Consider the following 21,582-nt stretch of genomic DNA (forward strand, 5'->3'; position numbering starts at 1 on the left):
CTTCCCAGTAGCTGTGCAGTGCTGTTTTGGCTTTAGTCAGAACAGTGCTGATAACACACCAAGGGTCAGTTGTTGCTCAGTGCTGCTTACTCTGATCCAAGGACTTTTCAGTCTCTCGTGCTCTGCCAGTGAGAAGGTTGAGAAGGAGCGTAGCCGGGACAGTTGACCTGAGCTAGCCAATGGGATATTTCATACCAAAGAACATCATGCTCAGTATAGTAACTGGGTTTTATCTCAACCCACAGATTCTCATTCTCCCCCACATCCCACCAGTGGCAGGGAGTGAGCAATCAGCCCCCTGATGCTTAGTTGAGGTTAAATCACAACAGTCCTTTTTGGCACCCAACGTGGGCCTCAGTGGGTTGAGGTAACAACAAATGTGAATAGAATGTGTTAGAACAAGTCTGTTATAACTGTTAGTTATATAGCTTAATAGTCTCTGGTCACAGTGATTTATTTGCTGTCAAAGTTGGTTTGTTCTTAAAAGTTGCAGTATGTAGTACCTTAGTTGCAATATATGTTGCCTGTTGTGCTGTTTATCACGCGTGGGAACTGGTCTAAGGTTATCATGTTCTATTTTGTAACACTGGCTAATGGTACGATAGAATTTCTGGTTGTGAAACTAATCTAGTATTTGTACTCAGCATTGCAGTCACCTCTGTTCTTTGGGAGCCATCTGTCAGAAACTATTAATACTAACACCTTTAAATTTTCTCCCTGAAGAGCCAGTCTGTGGAGGAGACATCTTCCCACATCTTCCCCACTCTGCTAATTACAGTAGCATCTGAGGATTTTGAAGATTTTGAATATCTTTGAGATGTCAAAACTAGCATGGTCCTATAACTAGGAAACAGCATGTTGCTGAGCATGTTCCAGGTTTTTAAGGTTAAACAACTGTTTAAGAATACCACACGGAGAGATCTGTCCCAAGGCTGGATAGTTTTGAGTGGCAGGGTGTGTAGAATAGTATGGGCAAGTACCTAGGCCAGTGGCACCTCCAGTGTTTTGTAACTTTACCCCTAAACAAGTGCAGTATCTGGAAAAACTAGTAAAATATTTGGAAAAAGTATGCTGTCACCTTGGCAATTTCAGAGAGGGATACATCACTGCAGTGTGCTGTATGCCTGCGCCCATTGAACCCTGGCTGACACTGTTCAGTACCCTCAAGGGGAAAAGGAGGTCTCTGGATCTGACAGTAAGGTGACAGGCTCTGTGGCTACGCCAGCCCCAGTGACAGGCACTGCAGCTGAACCAAAGAACCAATCTGGCGTTACTGGGTGCTCCCTGTACAGAAGAAGAAATGAACACGAAAGTCAGCTTGTGTAATGAAAGAAGATGAAGCAGGGCGCCATCACAAGAGCAGGACGAAGAGACAGAGTAAGAGGTAACCACTCAGTCCCTATTCGTGAATGATGTGTGGGGATGTACAGAAATATTTCAGCCATCTTCCAGGTGAACACATTATCACCTGGCTGCTCTGGTGCTAGAGTAAACTGGGCTAGTAGGCTGGAATTAGAGAGTAGGGAAGCTTTCGAGGGAATGGGCATTGATGAGGTGACTGGATGGGACACAAGTCGTTGTCTGCTGGAAGCTTAAGTGTGAAGGAAAGGTATTCCTTAAAAGAAATTTATACGTCACTCAGGCAAATGGACTGCAATGGAGAGAGGTATCCAGTACCTGAGGGAATTAGTTGTGCTAGGGATGATTCATTATGATCCAGGTGATGTGCAGTTGCCCACAGATCCAGATGAAGTCCAGTGCAGACCTGGAGAGATGAAGTACCGATGGTGGATAAAGTGGCTTGCCAACACCCGCAGTATGAAGAAAAATTTCCTCCCTAGTGACTTGCAACTCAGCTGTAGAAAAACTGTCCAAAAAGTGGGGAAAGCTGTTCCAGGAGTTCCAGCAAAAAAGTGTGGTGAAAAACAGTAAATTCTGTTTGTGAGCCTAAACTTTCTCTTAATATGAAGAATCATTATATTCATTGAGAGCTTTGAAGGGAAATCTAATAGACAAAAGACAATCTAATCATGTTTATGCAGTGGCTGTACAGCATATATGCATGCATATAGTTGTACAAAAATTGGGGGACCCTTTTGAAATATTGGAGTCAAAATCATCTCCCTTCACTCAGTCTGAGCTGTGAGAGTCTGTGTTGTTATAATTCGAATAATTTAAAACTTAGATCAACAGCTACACTTTTAATTTCAGTATATTTAAATGGATCTCATCCTGAATGTTTTTTCTTTGAGTTTATGCATTGGAAGATATTTAAAATTCTTCTAACTTTGCCCAGGAGAAAATTAGAGAAGCAGATGTGTGATGAGAACTTTTACATAAACTGGAAAAAGCAGAAGTCCACTTTTCTGGGTGAATTTCACTTTTTTCAAGGTGTTTGAGATTTCATCTTTTCCAACACTGGCTTGTTTTGTTTGATGAATCTTTTGATTTCCCTTTTGTGGCATTTTTATTTACACTTGTTTTTACAACACTCCATTTAAAATGCATCTTAGCAGTTTTATCACTAAAGTAGCCGTGTTTGGGAGTAGGGCTAAAATACTGAATATTTCTTTCTATTCCTGTTTGAACATTTTTGAAGTGGTCTCATGAAACGTATTTTTTTTATTAGTGATGCAGTTTCTTAATTGTGTGTTTATATACATATACTAATGATAGCTAAGGCTGTAACATTATTTCAGTCTAGTTTCCATGCTTACATGCCTGCCATAAAATCAACTCTCAGAGCAAGATGGTTTAGAATTAGTGCTTATAATACAGCTTTCACATATGTGTTTATATGTGGGTTCATTCATTTCACATTTATGCATGACTCTGAAGAAGTGCTTGTGATTTGGGATTATAAGCAAACAATGTATTGTGACTAGAAATGTAGCTCAGAAACACAGATTTAGGCATAATCAGGTGAATCAGCTAGCATTGATTTAGCGAGATACATATATAGGCAACTCTTCTGTTCCTCCCTTTTTGCCTGAAGAGAACCCCTAAGGCAGAAGGACCATAGTCACTTTGAGTGTTGTTACCCTTCCTAAGTTTTTCACCGTTTTTTGATAGCCTGTGCATGTCTAAGAAGGATTCCATGTTCTTCCTGGGGAAGGGAAGAGGTCCCCGAGTCCAGGAAGGGACATGAAGTAGAGCTGGTGTAAGTCAGTTACCTTCTTGCTTTCTGTTTGTTGCTGCAGCAGTGGCCTTTTGTGAAACTTTTCACAATACTTGCATTAGGAATTTACCAATTGAAGCTGAACCTTCTTCTCTTTATTTCTGTTCTCTGTTCAGGCATAGAAGGGTACAGGTACTGTTCTTGAGAGATAGTTTTATCTCTGCTATGTGTGATTTCATTTGAACTACTGAGGTATGGAAATATATTTTGGTGAGAAGACTTTTGGTTTAGATTGTGTGGAGGATGAGATTGTGGTCATACTGAACCCAAGGGGTAAATTCCAGCGCTTGTTAACTTGGTTTGAAAAGCTAGTAAGTAGGATAGGAAGGGAGAGAAGATGAACTTGAAATACCCAGCACAGAACTACGGAAATCCGTTTCTGTCTACACTAGAGTGAAAAAATGCCTTGGTGATACTAGATATCAAAGGAGCTTTTGCATGGCAGTGAAATTTTGGAGAAGTTGTGACAACTTAGTGTTCAAACAAATCATAGAACGGTTAGGGTTGGAAAGGACCTTAAGATCATCTAGTTCCAACCCCCCTGCCATGGGCAGGGACACCTCACACTAAACCATCTCATCCAAGGCTTCGTCCAGCCTGGCCTTGAACACTGCCAGGGATGGAGCATTCACAGCCTCCCTGGGCAACCCATTCCAGTGCCTCACCACCCTAACAGGAAAGAATTTCCTCCTTATATCCGATCTAAACTTCTCCTGTTTAAGTTTGAACCTGTTACCCCTTGTCCTGTCACTACAGTCCCTAATGAAGAGTCCCTCCCCAGCATCCTTGTAGGCCCCCTTCAGGTACTGGAAGACTGCTATGAGGTCTTCACGCAGCCTTCTCTTCTTCAGGCTGAACAGCCCCAACTTTCTCAGCCTGTCTTTGTATGGGACATGATCCAGCCCCTGATCATCCTCGTGGCCCTCCTGATAAACTGTGGCTGCCTGGTAGTAAATCATGCAGAGGAGAAAATGCCTGGCACCAAAGGGGTGTTAATAAATCCCTGGACTTCTGAAAATTCAGTTCTTAAGCTGCTGTTCAAAGTTCTAGTTCAAATAAAATTGCATTTAAATGCCATTTTTTTTGCTATGTATTGAGGAATTTGTGTTGCTTACAGTTGTTCTAGAAGATAGATATGTAAAGCTAAATCAATATTGCAGTGATTTTTTTGAGGTATAGAATATTTTGTTAATGTTACTTCTGCTAATTCTAAATTCTGCCACTTTTGCATCAGAATGTGTATTCGAAGTGTTCTGAGTTTTGAAAGTTTTAGAGATGTAGTTGTGTTCGAGTTTGCGGAGGGAATGTGTATCTTGCTATTGCCAGTAATCTGCTGAAGTTTAGGGTATTTCCCTTTTGAGCTTTAAGCTTGTTTTTGTATGGTAATTAGGATGAACACATTTAATTCTGCAGGTAAACTTTCATTATTAAACGCTTTAGAACTTTGAACACAAGTATTATGTAGAATCTTGTGGCTGACAGTTAATGGGAGGATGAATGAATGCCAAGTAGTAATGTGGTATTTTGAGAAGAGGAGTGAGTTTAAGTTTGTAGAAAAATTCAGTGATTTTTGTTAGAACAACTGGTTAATTGGTAAAAGCAGGTAGCAGGGTGTGATCCAAGGAAAGGTTTGTGTGATGGAAGGCTGTCCTGCGTTCCCCAGTGAAATCAATTGAATTCATTATAGCCTGTTTGCTGAGTGTTCAGTTGACTGTTCAGTTGGGAGATGTTAGTAACTCAATGGATAGATGAATAAATTGGTACAATGAAGTTGAGAGAGCTGGAGACTTTCAGGATAGCATACAGATCTCTGAGGGAAAATCTGGGTAATATTTTGGGAAGTTCTCAGTCCCTCTGAGCTCCTGTTGGGAATGTGATGAGAGCTGGTATATGTTTAGTGCTTTTGAAAATTTGATTCTGATTTCATTTTCTGGGATGCAATATGCACAAATGGCTGTGCGTCATTCCACTTGCATGCTGTGCCTGCTAGAAATGTATTCCACATACTGGATCTGCCCCAATACTGAAACACTGTTTTTCCTGCTTCATTTTACCTGTTTCAGAGCAGTTGGCATTTACTAGGAATTTCACCAAAGACACAGGCAGTCACTGAAGTTAAATTCTTCTGAGAGGTGCCTGCTTGTGTCACCTGTGGCCATAAAGATGAGGATACCTTTCTTAGCTGTCCGTGCTCTGCAACGAATTATTTCACTTTGGGCACTTACTTACCTTAGTCGCACAGTTCTGTGAAATTTGGAATTCAGTTTGAAAGAAGGTGACTTAAATGCCTTGAATATTATATGTGGCTGGATTTATGGCAGTACTGAAAGGGGAACTTCTGCAGTCCCACCTTCTGTGCGTCATCCCTGCTGTTTTGATCCATTTGGTCAGAAAAGTAGTATGATAGGTCATGAACTTCCATGGGTTGCAAGGCAGTTACCAGTTGTCTTCAGGCACAGATTGAAAGGCTTGGTGTTTTTCATCATGGAAATCTGTTTACTGCTTTGTTTATAGCATAGAAGTAAAGATAAATATAGTGTTTGTCTCTAGAAAGTTTCTTATTTATTACTCTTGTGTCACTGTCCTTTGGGTTTCTTCCCCAGGCCATAGCTACTACATTTCCAGCTACTTCAGCCTTTTCATCGATCAGTCTATCAGTTAATACTAATGATTCAAACTGTATAAAAATAGAAGCTTCATATCAGTAATTTGACTTGCATGTAAGAGTTCCCAATTTCCTTCTGCTTGTGTATTAAGTACTGGAAACATTTAGCATTGTATCATACCATTTCATTGAAGAAGCTGGCTGTGGTTCTTGTGGTCACATGCTGTACTTTGAAGACTGGAATTTGAGTCTTAGAAACTTTGTGGTCTTGGTGACTCAGTTTGCTTTTTCTGACAGTTTTCCAAAATTACAATTTGGAGTGAAAATACTTTTATAATGTTATTTGATATTAACTGAGATTTAGCATTCGTTAAAAATGCCTGATGCAACTCTTTCAGATTTTGGACCTGTCTCATGGAACTATATTCCTTCTGCAAAAGCATTTCCATTGTTTCAGCTGAAAGTACAGTTGTTTATAACATGCAAATTGGACATGAGATACTGCTTTGCAGTAGCTATTAATCTTCTGATGAGCTGAGTTTTGTAGAGGGTGGAAGGGTTTTGTGTAGAGTACAAACTGAATAGAATGAGTTTCAGAAATGTCTAGCAATTTAAAATGCTGCTTGGGTTTAATTAAGATGTACAGAAACTCCACACACTATCTTGAAATCGTCATGCTTTTTAGCCGTCCATAATGCCAGCAATGCAGAAGTGCTTCTTAGAGTTTCTAAAGCACAAGCAAGTAGGATAACTGGGCAGATGAAGCACCAATGCTTATGAATCGTAAGAAGAGTGAGACTGCAGTTTAAGAACTTGCATTATCTGGCTGTGGTTGTAATTGACTTACAGAAGTGTCGTTGGCTTGCAAGCTGTACGCATTGAGCAGTATTTGGGCACTTAGATTGTCCCAGTTGAGCAGTGAGATTGTCAGAGAATTCCTTCACTGAGGCTTAAGCTCACGCATCTTCCCTTATGTTGTGCTGTGGGGTGGGAGTAAGCACATAGTCATCTTAGGGGTCTTAGCTGATGGGCAGCGACTTGTGAACTCAGGATAACTCAGTTTTGTTTGTATGTCTGTTTTTTTGAGGCTTTTTGTTTGGAATGTGTACCACTCTCTTAAGAGTGATGCTGTTTAACTGAGAAACTGATTGCGAGATAAACTTATCATAGGGAAGAAGACAGAAGGTACTAAAAAAACCCACTGCGTGCATGAATAAGGACTGAGAAGTTCCAGAATTTCGTGGTTTTCTTTTCCAAAGTATGTGCATCCACCTTGAAATGGCACTAACTCAGGTTGTTGAGAGGCAGCTGTCATCTTGAATATCTTGCTATGCAAGTAGACTCTACCATGTTAGTTGTTACTGTCTCAAGAACTTTCTTATGGTATAGATACATGTCTTCTCACTGGTGATAGATGTTTCTGCTTCTTTCTTCTGTCTTCACTAGGGTTTAATGCTGTGTCCGTTTTCTGTGGACTTCATGGGTTCTCATCTGTTTGGGCCAAAATAAGCCTTTTTAGCAGAGACCAGCTGCTTTGCATTTCAAGTTCACCTGCTGTTTTTGGGGGAATGAAAAGCAGGAGGACTGGTTAGGCCAACTTACAAGGAATCATGCGTTTACCCACTCATTTCTGTCATGTGCTGCTTCGAGCTGTCTTCGAGAGATACTTGGGCCTTTTTGGCTTTATTTGGGAGATTTGGTGTAACTAGTTAAGTTTATTCAAGGTAATTACTGTTCACATTGCTGTAATTCCTTTTGTGCTTTCATCTGAATACCGTGGTGTTTGGTGTATAATGTTAAAGGTCTAGCACATTCCATTTTGGAGGGTTTTATCTTTCAGACGAAGGACGAAGAAAGCTGGTACTGAGGAAAATAACAGGTCTTGTTCAAGTGCAGGATTTACATCTGTTTTTATAGTGTGATATTCCAACTTGGGAGTCTTAGGGCCAAAGAATACCCAGACATTTTATGATAACCTAAGAAATTGTTCCCCAAACACTGGTGAAATGGTTGTTCTGTGTTGGTAAAGTTCATGGTATTAGATAAGCATGAGATTTCCTGGCTCTCGGCATTGGTACTTCAAAGGACTTTATAGCTGTCTGAGATAAACATGGAATTTCCTGACTCTCAGTGTTGGTACTTCAAAAGACTGTACAGCTATGTTTGCCGTATCTGCAATGCCATGGGCATCCGCTGAGAAAGCCAGCAAATGGTCCAACTTGTTACTTGCCGAGGTTCTTTTGTATGATCTGAAGATCTTCTGTGTGATCTTCTGTATGTTTGTAAGGTCAGCTCATTGTATACAGTTAACTGTGATTGTAACTCACTACTGCTGTTCTGGGACCAGGTTGGTACTATCACTGAAAAAGGAGCAGTTCATTTCCATTACAGGCTGGCTGGATGGGCTGGGGCCAGTGTTAAGAGGTTCAACAAGGAAAAGTGCTGGGTCCTGCATTTGGGCCACAGCAACCTCCTGGAAATCCCCTTCTGGAAAAGGACCTGGGGGTGCTGATTGACAGAGCTGAACATAACCCAGCTCGTGCCCAGGCAGCCGAGAAGGCCAGTGGCATCCTGGCCTATATCAGCAGTGGTGTGACAGCAGGGCCAGGACAGTGATCACCCCCCTGTACTGGGCACTGGTGAGGCCGCGCCTCAAATCCTGTGTTCAGTTCTGGCCCTTCCCTACAAGAGAGACATTGAGGTGCTGGAGCGGGTTCAGAGAAGGGCAGCAAAGCTGGTGAAGGGTCTGGAGCACAAGTGTGATGAGGAACGGCTGAGGGAACTGGGGGTGTTTGGTCCGGAGGAGAGAAGGCTCAAGGGGGACCTTACTGCTCTCTACAACTGCCTGAAGGGAGGATGTAGTGAGGTGGGGGTCGATCTCTTCTCCCAGATAACAAGCAACAGGACAAGAGAAAACAGCCTCAAGCTGCACCAGAGGGAGGTTTAGATTGGATATTAGGAGAAATTTCACAGAGAGGGTGCTCAGGCATTGGAACAGGCTGCTCAGGACAGTGGTGGAGTTGTTGTCCCTGGAAGTGTTCACAAACGGTGTAGATGAGGCCCTCAGTGACATGGTTATTGGTGGCTTTGGCAGTGCTGGGGTAATGGTTGGACTTGATCTTAAAGGTCTTTTGCAACCAAGTTGATTCTGTGATTAAAAAGAAGTTTGGTTACCCCTTAACCAATCTTTTAGTAATATCTCTGTTACATTCCCTTCTCTGTCTTTGCATTCATAAGTTGGTTCTTCAGAAAAGAAATTAATTGTAAGAATTAAGATCTTCCGTGTTAACTGCTTTCTGCATGTCAGGGTGAATAAATGAAAGAATGACCATTAACCTGGTTGTTAACTGCTGGGTCTTGAATGGAATGCTGAACGCAAGCTTATTGCAAAATGGCAGAATCTCTCTCTCCTTTTTACTGTAATAAAGCTGCTTCTGTTTGCAGCACTGTGTTGCTGGGAGACTGCAGCTAATTTTTATGGTGTATGGCAGTAGTAGTGATTCAAATTATACATTTAATTGAGTAGCTCTTGTCTTTGTTTGTAAACTGTCTTCTGTAAAGGGAGAGAATGTTTTGTTTTGTTCTGGGAAGAACAGAATTCACACCAGAGAAAATGATGGAATCTGGAACAAAAGCTCAGATTGTTCTGTTGATAACATCATCGTACTTCCAGAGTCACTCTTGGGGGGGGTTGTGGCCTGGCAGAATTTACACCGGTCTGGTAGTCAAGTCTAATGCAGGTATGCAGGAGAATTCCAGGTGAGTGAATTCCACATATCCTCAAAATGCTGTTTTTCTTTTTCAGGCTCTGTGCATAAAACTTCAGCATGTGATGTGACTTTAAAGTGAAACAGCAGAATAGACTCTGAGAGATTATAAATTGGAAAACTCTGTAGTTTTGGTTCACAACACAGATGCAATGGCAGTTCTGGGTTTCCATAGAAAATTTAGTCCTCCTTAAAATGATTGCTACACAGCTTGCATGTGGATCAGGACATGCATGCAATTACAGTGGCAAAAGTGGGAGTAACTGGGTGTGCATCTAAATGAGAAAATACATGCATAAGCTAGAATCTGGCTACTAAGTTAAAAGCCATTTCTTTCTGAATCTGTACCCTTTTCTGGAGAAAGGAAATGGTTGTCCATTTCTTGATGTTCACATTCTGTTTAGGTTTTTAGCAGTGTTGCTTTCCTATCTTGCTTGAGATGCCTCTATGTAATGGGGTGTGTGTTGTCTGAAGCCAGCTTGCTTAAACACGCAAGTCATGTCAGCTGCAATGCGGCAGTGCTTGGTGCTAATGAGGTGAGCAGCCAGAGCACCCGGCTGCTTGTGTTTGCTCCTATCTGTGCAGTTATGGCAGTGGGATTGGAAAAAGGGATTTGTCTTGGATGTGGCTCTGGTTTGGCCCTTCCAGAGTGTGGTTCCGTGTCTTGAGTACTGGACAGCAATTTCCACTTCCATTTTGGGAATTAGGTGGTTGCTTCATTATATTTAAGGAAGGTTCTAAAGTATGTCCTGACTGGGGAGAAGAAAAGAAAATGGGAAGTACAGAGAGAGGGACACCCTCCCTTCTTTCGTGCCCCCTCATTAATTCTAATGCACCTTGAAACGAAATGTATTGCCTGCCAATATGTGCCTTCAGGTTAAATAGATTTAAGTCTCTATTAGAAAAGTAACATCTTTGGAATATAGAGCTAATCGGGTAATTAATTTTGGCTAGATCTGACTAGTTACAGCTTTCATAGGCACAGAAATGCAGATGCGCTGTGATTTCTCAGCTCACCTGTCTCTTTTTTTAACCCTTAAGGTGCTGAAGTGTGAGCTGTCTTACTTTATACTTGAAATCAGAAAGTTTTACTTTCAGTGTAAGGTAGATAAAGTGAATATCAAATCCTGTTTGTCTTTTCCCATCTTCAGGTGCCAGACTCTCTTCATTGAGCTTGATGCCTTCCATCCAATCCTATTGTATTCTCATTCCTGCAGCCTGTCTTTCAGTGTTCCTTTCTCAGAGACATGGTCTGTAAAGCTATAGGTCATGATTAAGTAATGCATTGGTCTTGGTGGCAAAGCTTGCTTTCCTTCTAGTTCCTACATTGATGTCACAGGGTGTTATCCTGTTAGCTGATAAAGTTATTTCTAAGTGCTTATTTAGTATAAATCAGATTGTTTAAATTATCAGTGTTAAAAATACTGCTTTGCTTTATTTTTTTCCTAAGGGTCATAGCTAACCTCTGTTACTTTGGCAGTGTGTTGTGTAATGTGATGGCACAAATAAAGGGATCAATAAAGATGGGACTGGGAACGGTATGAAATGATGGAGGCAAGAGCCTCCTGAGCTATGGATACTGATGATATGAACTTAGTGTGTAGCTAACATTTATAGAAAGGATGGTGTGTCAACCTATAAAAAAAGTCTTTCACCCTGGGAAGGAGCCTAAGACTGTGTGCCCTAATACAGTCTGTTTTTTGCCTCGTCCTAGGTTAAGAGTGGCATTTGTGAAACAGCACAACTGACGAGATGCATTTTAGGGATAGTTGTGCTGTTATAGTGCTTACTGTTGATGTCTGGTATCTGTTGTGGTCGCATACAGTGCAGTATTTTTTTGCCTGTTTACCTTCTCCTGAAGACCTTGTAGTTGATCGGGATGTTTTTCTCCTCCTTCTCTAGGTCTCCGAGTGAATGGCGAGCTCATTACTGCTTACCCACAGGTGGTGGTTGTGCGTGTACCAACACCTTGGGTCCAGAGTGACAGTGATATCACAGTCCTTCGCCACCTAGAGAAGATGGGCTGTCGATTGATGAATCGTCCCCAGGCCATCCTCAACTGTGTCAACAAGTTCTGGACATTTCAAGAACTTGCTGGTCATGGTGTGCCTCTTCCAGACACTTTTTCATACGGTAAGGCTTTTGGACCAAATGTGTAACATAGTTGCCTACCATAATTTATGCTTTTGAAGTGCAGAAGGTATGAGTCAAGTTTTGGAAATCCATAGAATTAAGTTGCATGAGGTTTGTTCCTGTTGTGGTTTAAACCCAGTCAGGTAACTTGTTCACTCACTCCCCCCCCCCCCCCTTCTTTCCCTCCCCCTACTCCCAGAGGGACGAAGAGGAGAATCGAAAAGAATGCAACTCCCACAGGTTGAGATAAGAACAGTTTAGTAACTAAGGTATAACACAGATCACTACTGCTACCACCAATATAACAATGATAAAGGAAATAACAAGGGAAGAGAATACAACACCTCAGCACCAGCCGACCGATAACTTGCCCCCCCTCAGCCCGACCAAGCACCGACCAATATCTCCTCCAACCCTGCAGCCTCCCAGCCCTTCTGGGTAACTCCCAGTTACATCCTGGGCATGACATGCTGTGGTATGGAATACCTCTTTGGTCAGTTTGGGTCAGGTGTCCTGTCTCTGCTTCCTCCCGGCTTCCCCTCCTCCCTGGCAGAGCATGAGGCTCACAAAGTCCTTGGCCAAACCAAAACATCATTGTTATCAGCTCTGTTCCCAAGCCGAAAGTCAAAACACTGCGCTGCACCAGCTACCAAGAAGGAGAAACATGACTGCTACTGCTGAACCCAGGACAGTTCCACAAACAAGTATTCCATAACCAGAAAAGCAAATTAAAGTTGTAACACTTAGATTCTGGTTTTGGCTTTGTTGATTAGATGTGATGCTTTGGGAAGGGTACTTTAGCTGTACCTCAGCCTGCCAAGCAACTAACTTTGGTGTTACTACTAAACCACTTTGCACTGTTTTCCAGTTGTCTGAAATAACAGATAAGAACATCGGGAGCTACATGTCATAGGACACTGTAAGGATCTAGACTTCAGTAAAATCTGAAAGGGGATTAAATTTCTGTATGAATAAAAAGATCTGCAAATATTTTGGTTATCGTGAAAGGACAGAAAGAGTACAGGCCCTCATGTTCACCTTGCAACAATTGTTTGGGACTTGTTTGCCACCAGAACAGTTAATTATTTGTTTCTTGTGTCTGCTTCTGGAGTGTATGGTTTCTGACAGAGTGCTATATTAGAGGAACCATGAGTCTGAGCTACCCTTATGCTATTTCTGATTTTATTTACAGTATGTTAAAGAACTGAAGATACCTCTCAGCCTTCATTTTCTTCTGTCTGGTTGCACCAGTAGACTTGTAATAGGAATTTGACAAAAAACAGAAACTTGACAAAACCAAAACCATGGGTTTCTATCAGTTAGTCTGAATTGCAATTTCCAAAAATTACTGTGAAAAAAATCTGAGAAGAAACATACCCTTTCTTTATGGATATAGTTGCTCTGGCTCCTTGAGAAAGGAGTAAGTGTTCAGTGTTTTTTCAGGGAGACCATGAACAATGGGGTAGTTGCAGAACATCTCTGTTCATAACTTCCCACCACTTCTTTTAATGCCTGCCTCTGGAATTTGACAGGAAGGAAACTACTTTTTTTTAAACACAGGTATTAAATTCCCAGGGAGAGCTGGCTTTGCCAAGAAAAACAGGATGTGCTGAATGACATGTTATTCCATGGCACTGGGTAGTGATGGCTGCTGCTGGCTTTGTGACCAGTGTCTTGGCTTGGCATCTGTTCTTTACTTACTGCACATTCTGTTAGAGGACTCTCATCCCTTTGTTTGCTGACTTTCTCTTTTGTATTTCTTGTACTGTGCTCAGCCTTTTGTGAATTGAACTGAACTCAACCTTCAAGTATCAACCATAATCATCAGAATGGTCATTAAAAGGTCCTTATACATGCAGTGAGATAAAAAGGTGGAAGTACTACTTCAGGAAGTAGGGAGAATGAGATGCAAGAGTCTTAAGCCTTGGAAAGGGAGATGGAGGAGTGACAAGATTTAGGTTGTTGCTGTTTTCTGGATTATGCTTTGACTTCATATTCCTTGTTGCTTTCCTGGTTAGTAGTTTGGATGGAGCTGTTACTGTTGTTATGTCTGTGCTGTTTTCCTGGTAGATATTTGAAAAGGTGCGAGTTGATAAAGTAAAAGGGATTAACTGGATCAGGATGGTAGAATTGGGACCTTCAGAGTTCAAAAGTTGGATTGAGCCTTTTGGGGTTGTGATCAGGAGGCCTTTGTCAACTTGTCTTTCATTTCAGAGGACGTAGGAGTTCGTATCCCGTGGATCACAAACACCTTCAAAGTCTGATCATACTTCATGACTGAGTTTCTCTTAACTGATAGTTTTTTTCTGCATTCTCTAAGCTGTAAGGGTGGGAGGAATGTGTGGCAATTATATCCCTTATTTGACCATACTAGATTGGTGGCACATAATGTTGTTGGTTTTCTTTTTGCCAGGTGGTCATGAGAATTTTGCCAAAATGATTGATGAGGCGGAAGTGCTGGAGTTCCCTATGGTGGTGAAGAACACGCGGGGTCACCGAGGTGGGTGTGAGGCCAGGGGTGGGGGGAAAATGGTGTTCTGAGGAGGACTCTAAGATCTTGTCTTGTCAAGTGAAGATAGTTAAGTCTTCTATTGGACATTGGACTTCTTTGTGGTACATTTAAATTCTACTACACTTTGGCCTCTGAATGCTCAGTAGGCCGCAACATTGGGAAGCGGTTTTAGTAGAACTGAGTCTTGCAATAGGTGAGGGGATGGGATTTCAAAATTATGGTGCATTGGTGACTTCTGTGAGGAAAGCTTTGAACTAGAATAATGGGAGGTCTGGCCTTAGGGAAATAAAAGCCTGCATGGATTTTAGGAATGTTTCTAAATAGGCATAAGAAATGAAATCTTGGTTCAGTCAGTCTTAATTTGACCTGTTTTTTTATGTTGCCCATAATTAGGATTCTGATATAAATAAAATCCCATGTATTGTTTGTTCCAAATGGATCTCTTTATTCCAAAAAATATCTTGTGTAACAGTGCTGGTGATAATAACAGCAGGTTCAGATTAAATTCTTCTGTTCTTAGTCTTTTATTTTAAGTACTGAATATGAAACAATACATAAATTTTGTTTAATGTTAGTGATCTACTAAAGGAAAATGTGTTTAAAATCAATTTCAGAGGCTATTTGCACAGTAGGTTGCACTGTTTTTAATTTGCTTTAAAAACAATTTAATAAATACTAAAAGTAAAAAGACAGAAACCAAAGTTTAAATCAGCAGTTACCTTAAACAAAAGCATAAGAAAAAGGTGGCAGTTCTTTCTTACTGTCTGTCAGTAAGACTCCGTTCTTGCTCTGGTGCATCTCTTCTGCTCTCGTGAGTGCTTTTGTTGTCATGTAGTAACTAGAATTCAGGAGCTGTTATTGGATGAATCTAGATGGGTTATATTTACGGGGATTAATTCCTTACGTGAATTGTCATTTACTCGGGCAAATGCTTGTGCTGATGTAATGGAAGAGTGAGAGCAAAAGTCTGGGACAGGAAGATAGACCTGCTTCTATTGGCAGTAATACTTGATTATATAGTTTTAAAGTGCTTGTAGAGCCATGAAGCCATGTTGGAGTTTGACTTTGCAGCAAGCTCAGTTTTACAATTGTGGAGTATCTAAGGCAGATTTGACTTGACACTGCCTGTTCTCTAAGATCTATTAAATAATTACAGAGTTTGCAGCTATTGAATTTCTTCTGCTTTTTTTTTTTTCCAGAATTCATATAAATCTCTGTTTACGAGTTTTACTTTAGAGCACTTTAAATTCCAGGCATCTTAATGTAAATTTATGCACATCACATATCCTTTCACATGAAGAGAGCTGGGGAAGCATTTTAAGATTAACTGAAGAGCAGCCGTTTGCAAATTGTATTTAAAAAGAAAAACCCAAACAAAATGGGCAAACATGGTCCTAGGTACTGGCCAGTGAATAAAAGTCATTGTATTCTAGGTCCATTTTCTGTATAGTTGGTCCAGTTGGCTGCTACAGCAAATGTACCAGTCTTGGTTTTGCCGAGATGTCATAATGCTGCATAATTCCTAAGAAGTGAATAGTTCCCCTATAAGGCATTATTCATCCTATCCCATTTTAGGAATACAGTAGGATCATTAAATGCAGGAGAGCTAAGTTGGGAATGGGAGAAGCTTTCTTGTAATGATTTTGAAGCCTACATTCTGATACAGCATTTGGGTTAAGAAATTCCATGTTCATCAGGCGGTGTTCTGTGTTGGGCAGACCTTAAATCCAGACAAAGCAGTGGCTGTTGCACTTGGGTTTTGGAGCACTTGGTGGAATTCTTCTTTACATGTTATTTCTCCTAGTTCTGCTATTGCTGCATTTCTGGTATCTTAATTTTAAGATAGGCAGTTTCTCAATTGATTTTTGTACTCTGTTAATGTTGTGGCATAGCTGAGTTACAATTCTGCCACAAAAAAAAGATGGGCAGCCTTTTGGAAAACATGTAATATGACACATGGAAGAGCCCTTAAAAAAGGGGAAGAGGAGCTGGGAAATGTAACTTCAGAGAGAAAGGCATGCCATGCTGTGAGACTAGAAATGAGATGGGAAGCTGTAGAGCCTGTTTCAGGGGTGACTTTCCATCAGTATTAGTAAAATTGAGAAAGAACAAAGAAATCTTCAGTGTGCTCTAGAAATGAAGAGGAATGAAATTAGGTTAAAAAAACCCCAGGTCCTTGAGATGCTTGCTTGCAGAAAAGCTGGTGAATTCTGAAGAGTTTTTTTTTTTTTTTTGTTTTGTTGCGTTTTTTGTTGTTTTTGTTGTTTGTTTTTTTTGTTTTTACTGTAATATATGCCATTAATTTTATATCTTGTGTAATCTTCTGCTAAATTATTTTGGGTACTCTGCAGTCTTGTTTTCCTCTGAATGCAGTTGTTCCACTGAAAAGCCTCATTCTAACAAGCAGCAGCTTCTAACAAGCAGCTGGTTCTGCAGTGTCATGCTAGCAGCTTCAGAGTTCTTAGCTGCCTGGTGGTTATGTTTCATGTCATTGGTTGCTGTGTGTTGAAGCTGTAAGCTGCAGATATAGTCCTTTTGGATGAATGAAACTGTCTTATTAATTACATGTCTGCTGCTCTTTAAGTATTTCTTCCTTTTTTTCTCTCATTAAGGACCTGTACCAAAACGAGTAAGAAATTGCAAGACCACTTTTTGTGTCTAAAGTGCTTTCCTCTGCTTTTTCTCTCTTCTCCTCTCTTCTCCCCCTCCTATGTGGCTCCTCAGCTCTCTCAGTCCCTGAACTCTTAGAAGCAGTGAAGCAGTGGAACCCTGGTGTCCACAGAAGAATTTGTAAATGTGTATAAGCTACAGATGGGGCATGTGAGAATGGGCAGCGTATTGGTCTTTGGTGCAGCTCAAACCAGTAGCTTCTTCCAATCTTCCAATGTTCTTTTCTTCATACAGGTAAAGCTGTATTCCTGGCGCGAGACAAGCACCATTTGGCAGACTTAAGCCACTTGATCCGTCACGATGCCCCTTACTTATTTCAAAAATACGTGAAAGAGTCCCATGGCAAGGATGTGCGTGTCATCGTAGTAGGAGGCCGTGTGGTGGGCACCATGCTCCGCTGCTCAACAGATGGGAGGATGCAGAGTAACTGCTCACTTGGTAGGAAAAGCATCGTTCATAGTTTTGATCACAATTTTTCAATCCAGCTGAAATAAGCTGCACATTTTCTTTTGTATTAATCGTGCTTGCTGTTGAGGGTTTACAGAGGAAACAATGGAGTGAGGAATAAGTGACACGTGTTGAGCAAACACAGAAGGAGAGGCAATCTCTGCCCAAAGTATTGGATAGAATGGATGAAAAGGAGGAGAAAGTTCTAGGGACACAAGCAGAGCAACTGCTGTGGTAGTGGCAGTGTCATGCTAATGCCATGTTATCATTCATTTCATCCTTTTAAGAGGAACAGAAAAACAAGGAAGGTAGAAGTTGAGACTGAGGGAGGTGGAGGAGACGGCCAGTTGGTAAGAAGGTAGAGGAGAGTGTTAAGGGAAGAAAGTGCTGAGCGCAGTAAACAGTTGTATTGCATTTTGCAGCTGCTATGCATCCTTAAGTCTTTCAGGCTTCCCCCTGCAACCTTTTTTAGTAAAGACCGTGCCCTGGGAGGAAGAGGAGGGTTACTACATTGATCGTAGCATACACAGAACTGAGTTTCTGCATAGTTTTGGGTGCAGTGCAGGGGGTTTTCTGAGGGTGGAAGGAGGAAGGAAGGTTGAGTTTGCGTGGCTGAAATTGTACTGAACCTGATCAGGGATGGGATGAAATGTGTTCATGTGTAGTACAGTTTTGGTGAGAATGCCCGAAATGCCTGAGACATATAGTTAATACCTGATGATGAGGAAATAAAGCCTAACAATTTTTCTGCTAAGTGGTTTTTTTTAGTTTGGTGTTTTGTAATTTTTTTTCCCTTTTGTTTTTTAAATGTAAGTGTTGTGATAGATAAAGTCTGAGTTGGTTAATACTTAGATGATGGACTGTGGAGTGGGCCAGCTGAGCTTCAGATACAAATGTTCCCCAATTCTTGCTTTAGAGACACAGACGTATGATAGCAAGCTAAGAGGGACATGAGCAGATGGTAATGTCTTTACCCTGTCCCCTCAGTTATATCTGTTAGAGGTGTAGTCTTATCAGGAACAGTTGTTTAATTTACCTGAAAGATGTCTTGTGATAATTTAAAAATACGTATGTAGAAGGAACTAAGGTGGTTTGTTAGGTCATCTTTTTAATATCCCAGGATTATAAAAAGGTATGATATCTTTCTTGACTAAAAAGTCTGCACTTAACTCTTCAACGAGTTGTCATTTTGACCTGCCCTTGTCTTTTGAAATCGTGCAGTGTTTTCAAATTCATTAGTAGTCACTGTGCATAGGAGGTTGCTTTCCGAGTCATGAGCAGTATGCTTACAGCCAAAAAGCACTACCCGGTTGAGAAGGATGTCAGTCACCTGTGACCAGACTACAGACAGCAAATGCTTTTCGCTTCTTGCAGGTGGCGTAGGGATGATGTGCTCACTGAGTGAACAAGGCAAACAGTTGGCGGTCCAAGTGTCAAACATCCTGGGGATGGACGTATGTGGCATTGACCTGCTGATGAAGGACGACGGTTCATTCTACGTCTGCGAGGCCAATGCAAATGTAGGTTTCATTGCCTTTGACAAGGCTTGTAATCTAGATGTAGCTGGTATCATAGCGGACTATGCCGCTTCTCTCCTTACCCCCGGCCGCTTGACGCGGCGTATGTCCTTGCTCTCTGTGGTGTCCACGGCAAGCGAGACTAGCGAGCCAGAGCTGGGCCCTCCAGCTAGTGCCGCTGTCGACAATATGAGTGCTAGCTCCAGCTCTGTCGACAGTGACCCTGAGACCACGGAGAGAGAGTTGCTCACCAAGCTCCCGGGGGCTCTGTTCAACATGAACCAGCTATTAGCCAATGAGATCAAACTTCTTGTGGAGTGATGCCACATGTAAATAGCTGACCAACAGAACTCTCTCTTGTACATTTTATTTTTAAACCAACTTGCAATGCTGTTTATCAGAGAAGCTCAGAGGAGTGAGGAAAGGAGAGGGGGGTGTCAAGCAAGAGAGCAAGAGTAAAAGGCACGTGTGTTGTGCTTGCTGCCTCCACTGTTTTGCAGAACATAAAATTTTGTTCATTCTTCAGTATTAGTTTTCTAGTGAAGATGCTCAGTTCACAACCTAAGTGGGAATTTTATTTGGATGCTGCTTTGGTCCCAGACGTATTCACAGGCAAACATTGGAAGCATGATTCACACTTAAAGATTTTCAGAAAGCTGTCTGGCAGCTCTCTAGAAACTTCTGTGAATTCTTGCACCAGTCAAGTCTCTTCTGCCTTTGCAAGGCTTGATCCTGTAAGTGGCCAAGTGCCTCAGATTCTCTATTTGAGTTGAAGGTGTCAAATACCAGGTATTTCAAAGTCCCTGGACACCTCCTGTTCCTACTTTAGCAGATGGGAGCTGTAAGTTCAGGATCCTTTGAAAGTTGTCACTTTGTGACCTTGCAGGATTTGGCCTTTCAGATGATGAGGCTGAGAGAAGTGTCAGCTGACTTTAATGTGAGCTTTCTGTAGAAATTTGTAATTTGTACCTTTCTTGGTATTAATTGGCAGCTTTGTGTCTATATTTCTTTATAAAGTTTTCCAAGACAGATTCTATTTTTTTTTTTTTTGTCATTTCAAATCCTGATTTTGGAGGGTACGTAGAAGAATTGGTCATACTCTAGTTGCGGCGGAAGTGGCACGTTTTAACTATCTTTGCATGATTGGAGGAGATAAACAGCACTGTAATGTTTGGTAATACAAAATAATGTCTAATCCAATGTGAAAAAGAATTACGCTAGTTTAAAGCAAACGTGCATCGACTTGTATTTGTTAGTGTTTTAGTCTTTTGGAGAGAGATCTGCAATGTTACTGTTCCGTTTTCTTTAATACATGCTAGTCCAACACTCCCTTCTCTATGCCTGCATCTTTAACAGTGGCCAAAGTAAAAACACTGCAGACTATTTGTTAAGAAAACACTGAGAGGGGGGAACATGGTAAGGTGTGGAGGAGGTAAAAGGTGGTTAAAAGTGATAGACATCTTGAGGTACTTTAGAATAAAGCTGCAGTTCATACAGTACTTAACCAGGCTTGCTTTTTCCCCACTGAACATAAAAGCTGATGTTGGCAGAAATCCAAAGAGTATAACTGGGGAGAAATACCCAATTCTTTAGCTTTGGGAAATGTGCAGCAGGTTTAAAAACTAAAAAGTGAAAAAAAGTATATAAAAAAATAATAAAAAAAATTGCTCAGCCAGAATTTAAAAAAAAATAAAAATATAACCTAGGTCCACAAATTGATCCTGAGCCCCTCCATGTGTGGTGTGAGTACACACACTTCTGTGTGTGTGTGTGCATTTGCTTTGCTTTTTCTTTTTTGGCTTCTCTTTTCTTTCGGGTTTTGGCTGTTTAGCTCCTAGTTTTTTTCCAGGCTGCCTGATTTTCCTTAGTCCTTCTGGCTGTGCATTTTCTCCTTAGCCTTGAGCTGTTTTGGAAAACAGATAACCAAAACAGATACTGAGTCCATTTTCAATCCCTATCTTCCTCCTTTTCCTCTTTTTCCTCCTCCCTTTTCATTCCTTTCTCATTCTCTGGGTTCATAAAGGCCTGGAACTATAGATATATATATATAAAAAATAAGCCTCTTTTTAAGAAAAACAAAAAACAAAAAGAAAGAAAAAAAAAAGGTAAAATGTTTACAATTGAAGAATAATCTTGTGAAAATAGGGTTGGTTTGGAGGGGGGTTGTGTGTGTGCAATGCTGCTATTTTCTGGATACTTTAATGGAGCATGTCCCATGTACCCTCTGAGGCTCTGCACTGACCACCTCTGTGGCCCTTCCTCACCTCTCTGCTGCTCTGCTGTTTTATCTTCACTTGGACCTTAAACACTATTCACGGACACTATGCAGAGAGTCTTCAAGAGGCAATAAACAGAACAGTATTAACCTGCTTTATGGAGGTTTGATCATGCTTCTTTGTACAGTTTGGTTTGTTATTTTTTTAATTTTATTTTAAAAGGAATGTAATAAAATGGCTTTTTTTTTTTGTAGAATTAAATATTATTATTAAAATCAAGTGAAAGGTTGACTGTTGGTGTTAAGCAGGAGAATGGACCAGGTGGTCCAGCACCAAAAGGAGCTTCAGCAGTAAAGGTATTATAAAATCTTCCTGAGCCTTCAAGCACACAAGTTATACCTGCAGAGTGTAAAGGTCTCTTGACTCCCATGAAGAGTTGCAGAACCACGAAACATGAAAGAAATAGAATTTTCTAGTCACTGGGCACTAGTGTCTCTTCCAGAGGCTCTTCTACCTTTGCTTGTTTATCTAAGGAGA

At 41.1% G+C, this 21,582-nt stretch overlaps 1 protein-coding gene across 6 annotated transcripts in view; it reads left to right on the forward strand.

Annotated features, from left to right (window-relative positions):
- Positions 1-21,199, forward strand: part of RIMKLB (ribosomal modification protein rimK like family member B) — a 47,151-nt gene extending 25,952 nt beyond the window's left edge. For all 6 annotated transcript variants that reach the window (XM_061472278.1, XM_061472282.1, XM_061472279.1 and 3 more), the window contains 4 exons: positions 11,453-11,683; positions 14,097-14,183; positions 17,100-17,303; positions 18,687-21,199. In XM_061472278.1, coding sequence (XP_061328262.1) covers positions 11,453-11,683; positions 14,097-14,183; positions 17,100-17,303; positions 18,687-19,150 — 986 coding nt within the window. In that variant the 3' untranslated portion in view covers positions 19,151-21,199. The remainder of the gene's footprint in view (positions 1-11,452; positions 11,684-14,096; positions 14,184-17,099; positions 17,304-18,686) is intronic.
- The last annotated feature ends 383 nt before the right edge of the window (positions 21,200-21,582 follow it).

The sequence above is a fragment of the Pezoporus flaviventris genome, unplaced genomic scaffold, assembly GCF_033815535.1.
Source record: "Pezoporus flaviventris isolate CSIRO_AGI_PZ_B2104156 unplaced genomic scaffold, CSIRO_AGI_Pfla_v1 ptg000070l, whole genome shotgun sequence".
NCBI lineage: Eukaryota > Metazoa > Chordata > Aves > Psittaciformes > Psittacidae > Pezoporus > Pezoporus flaviventris.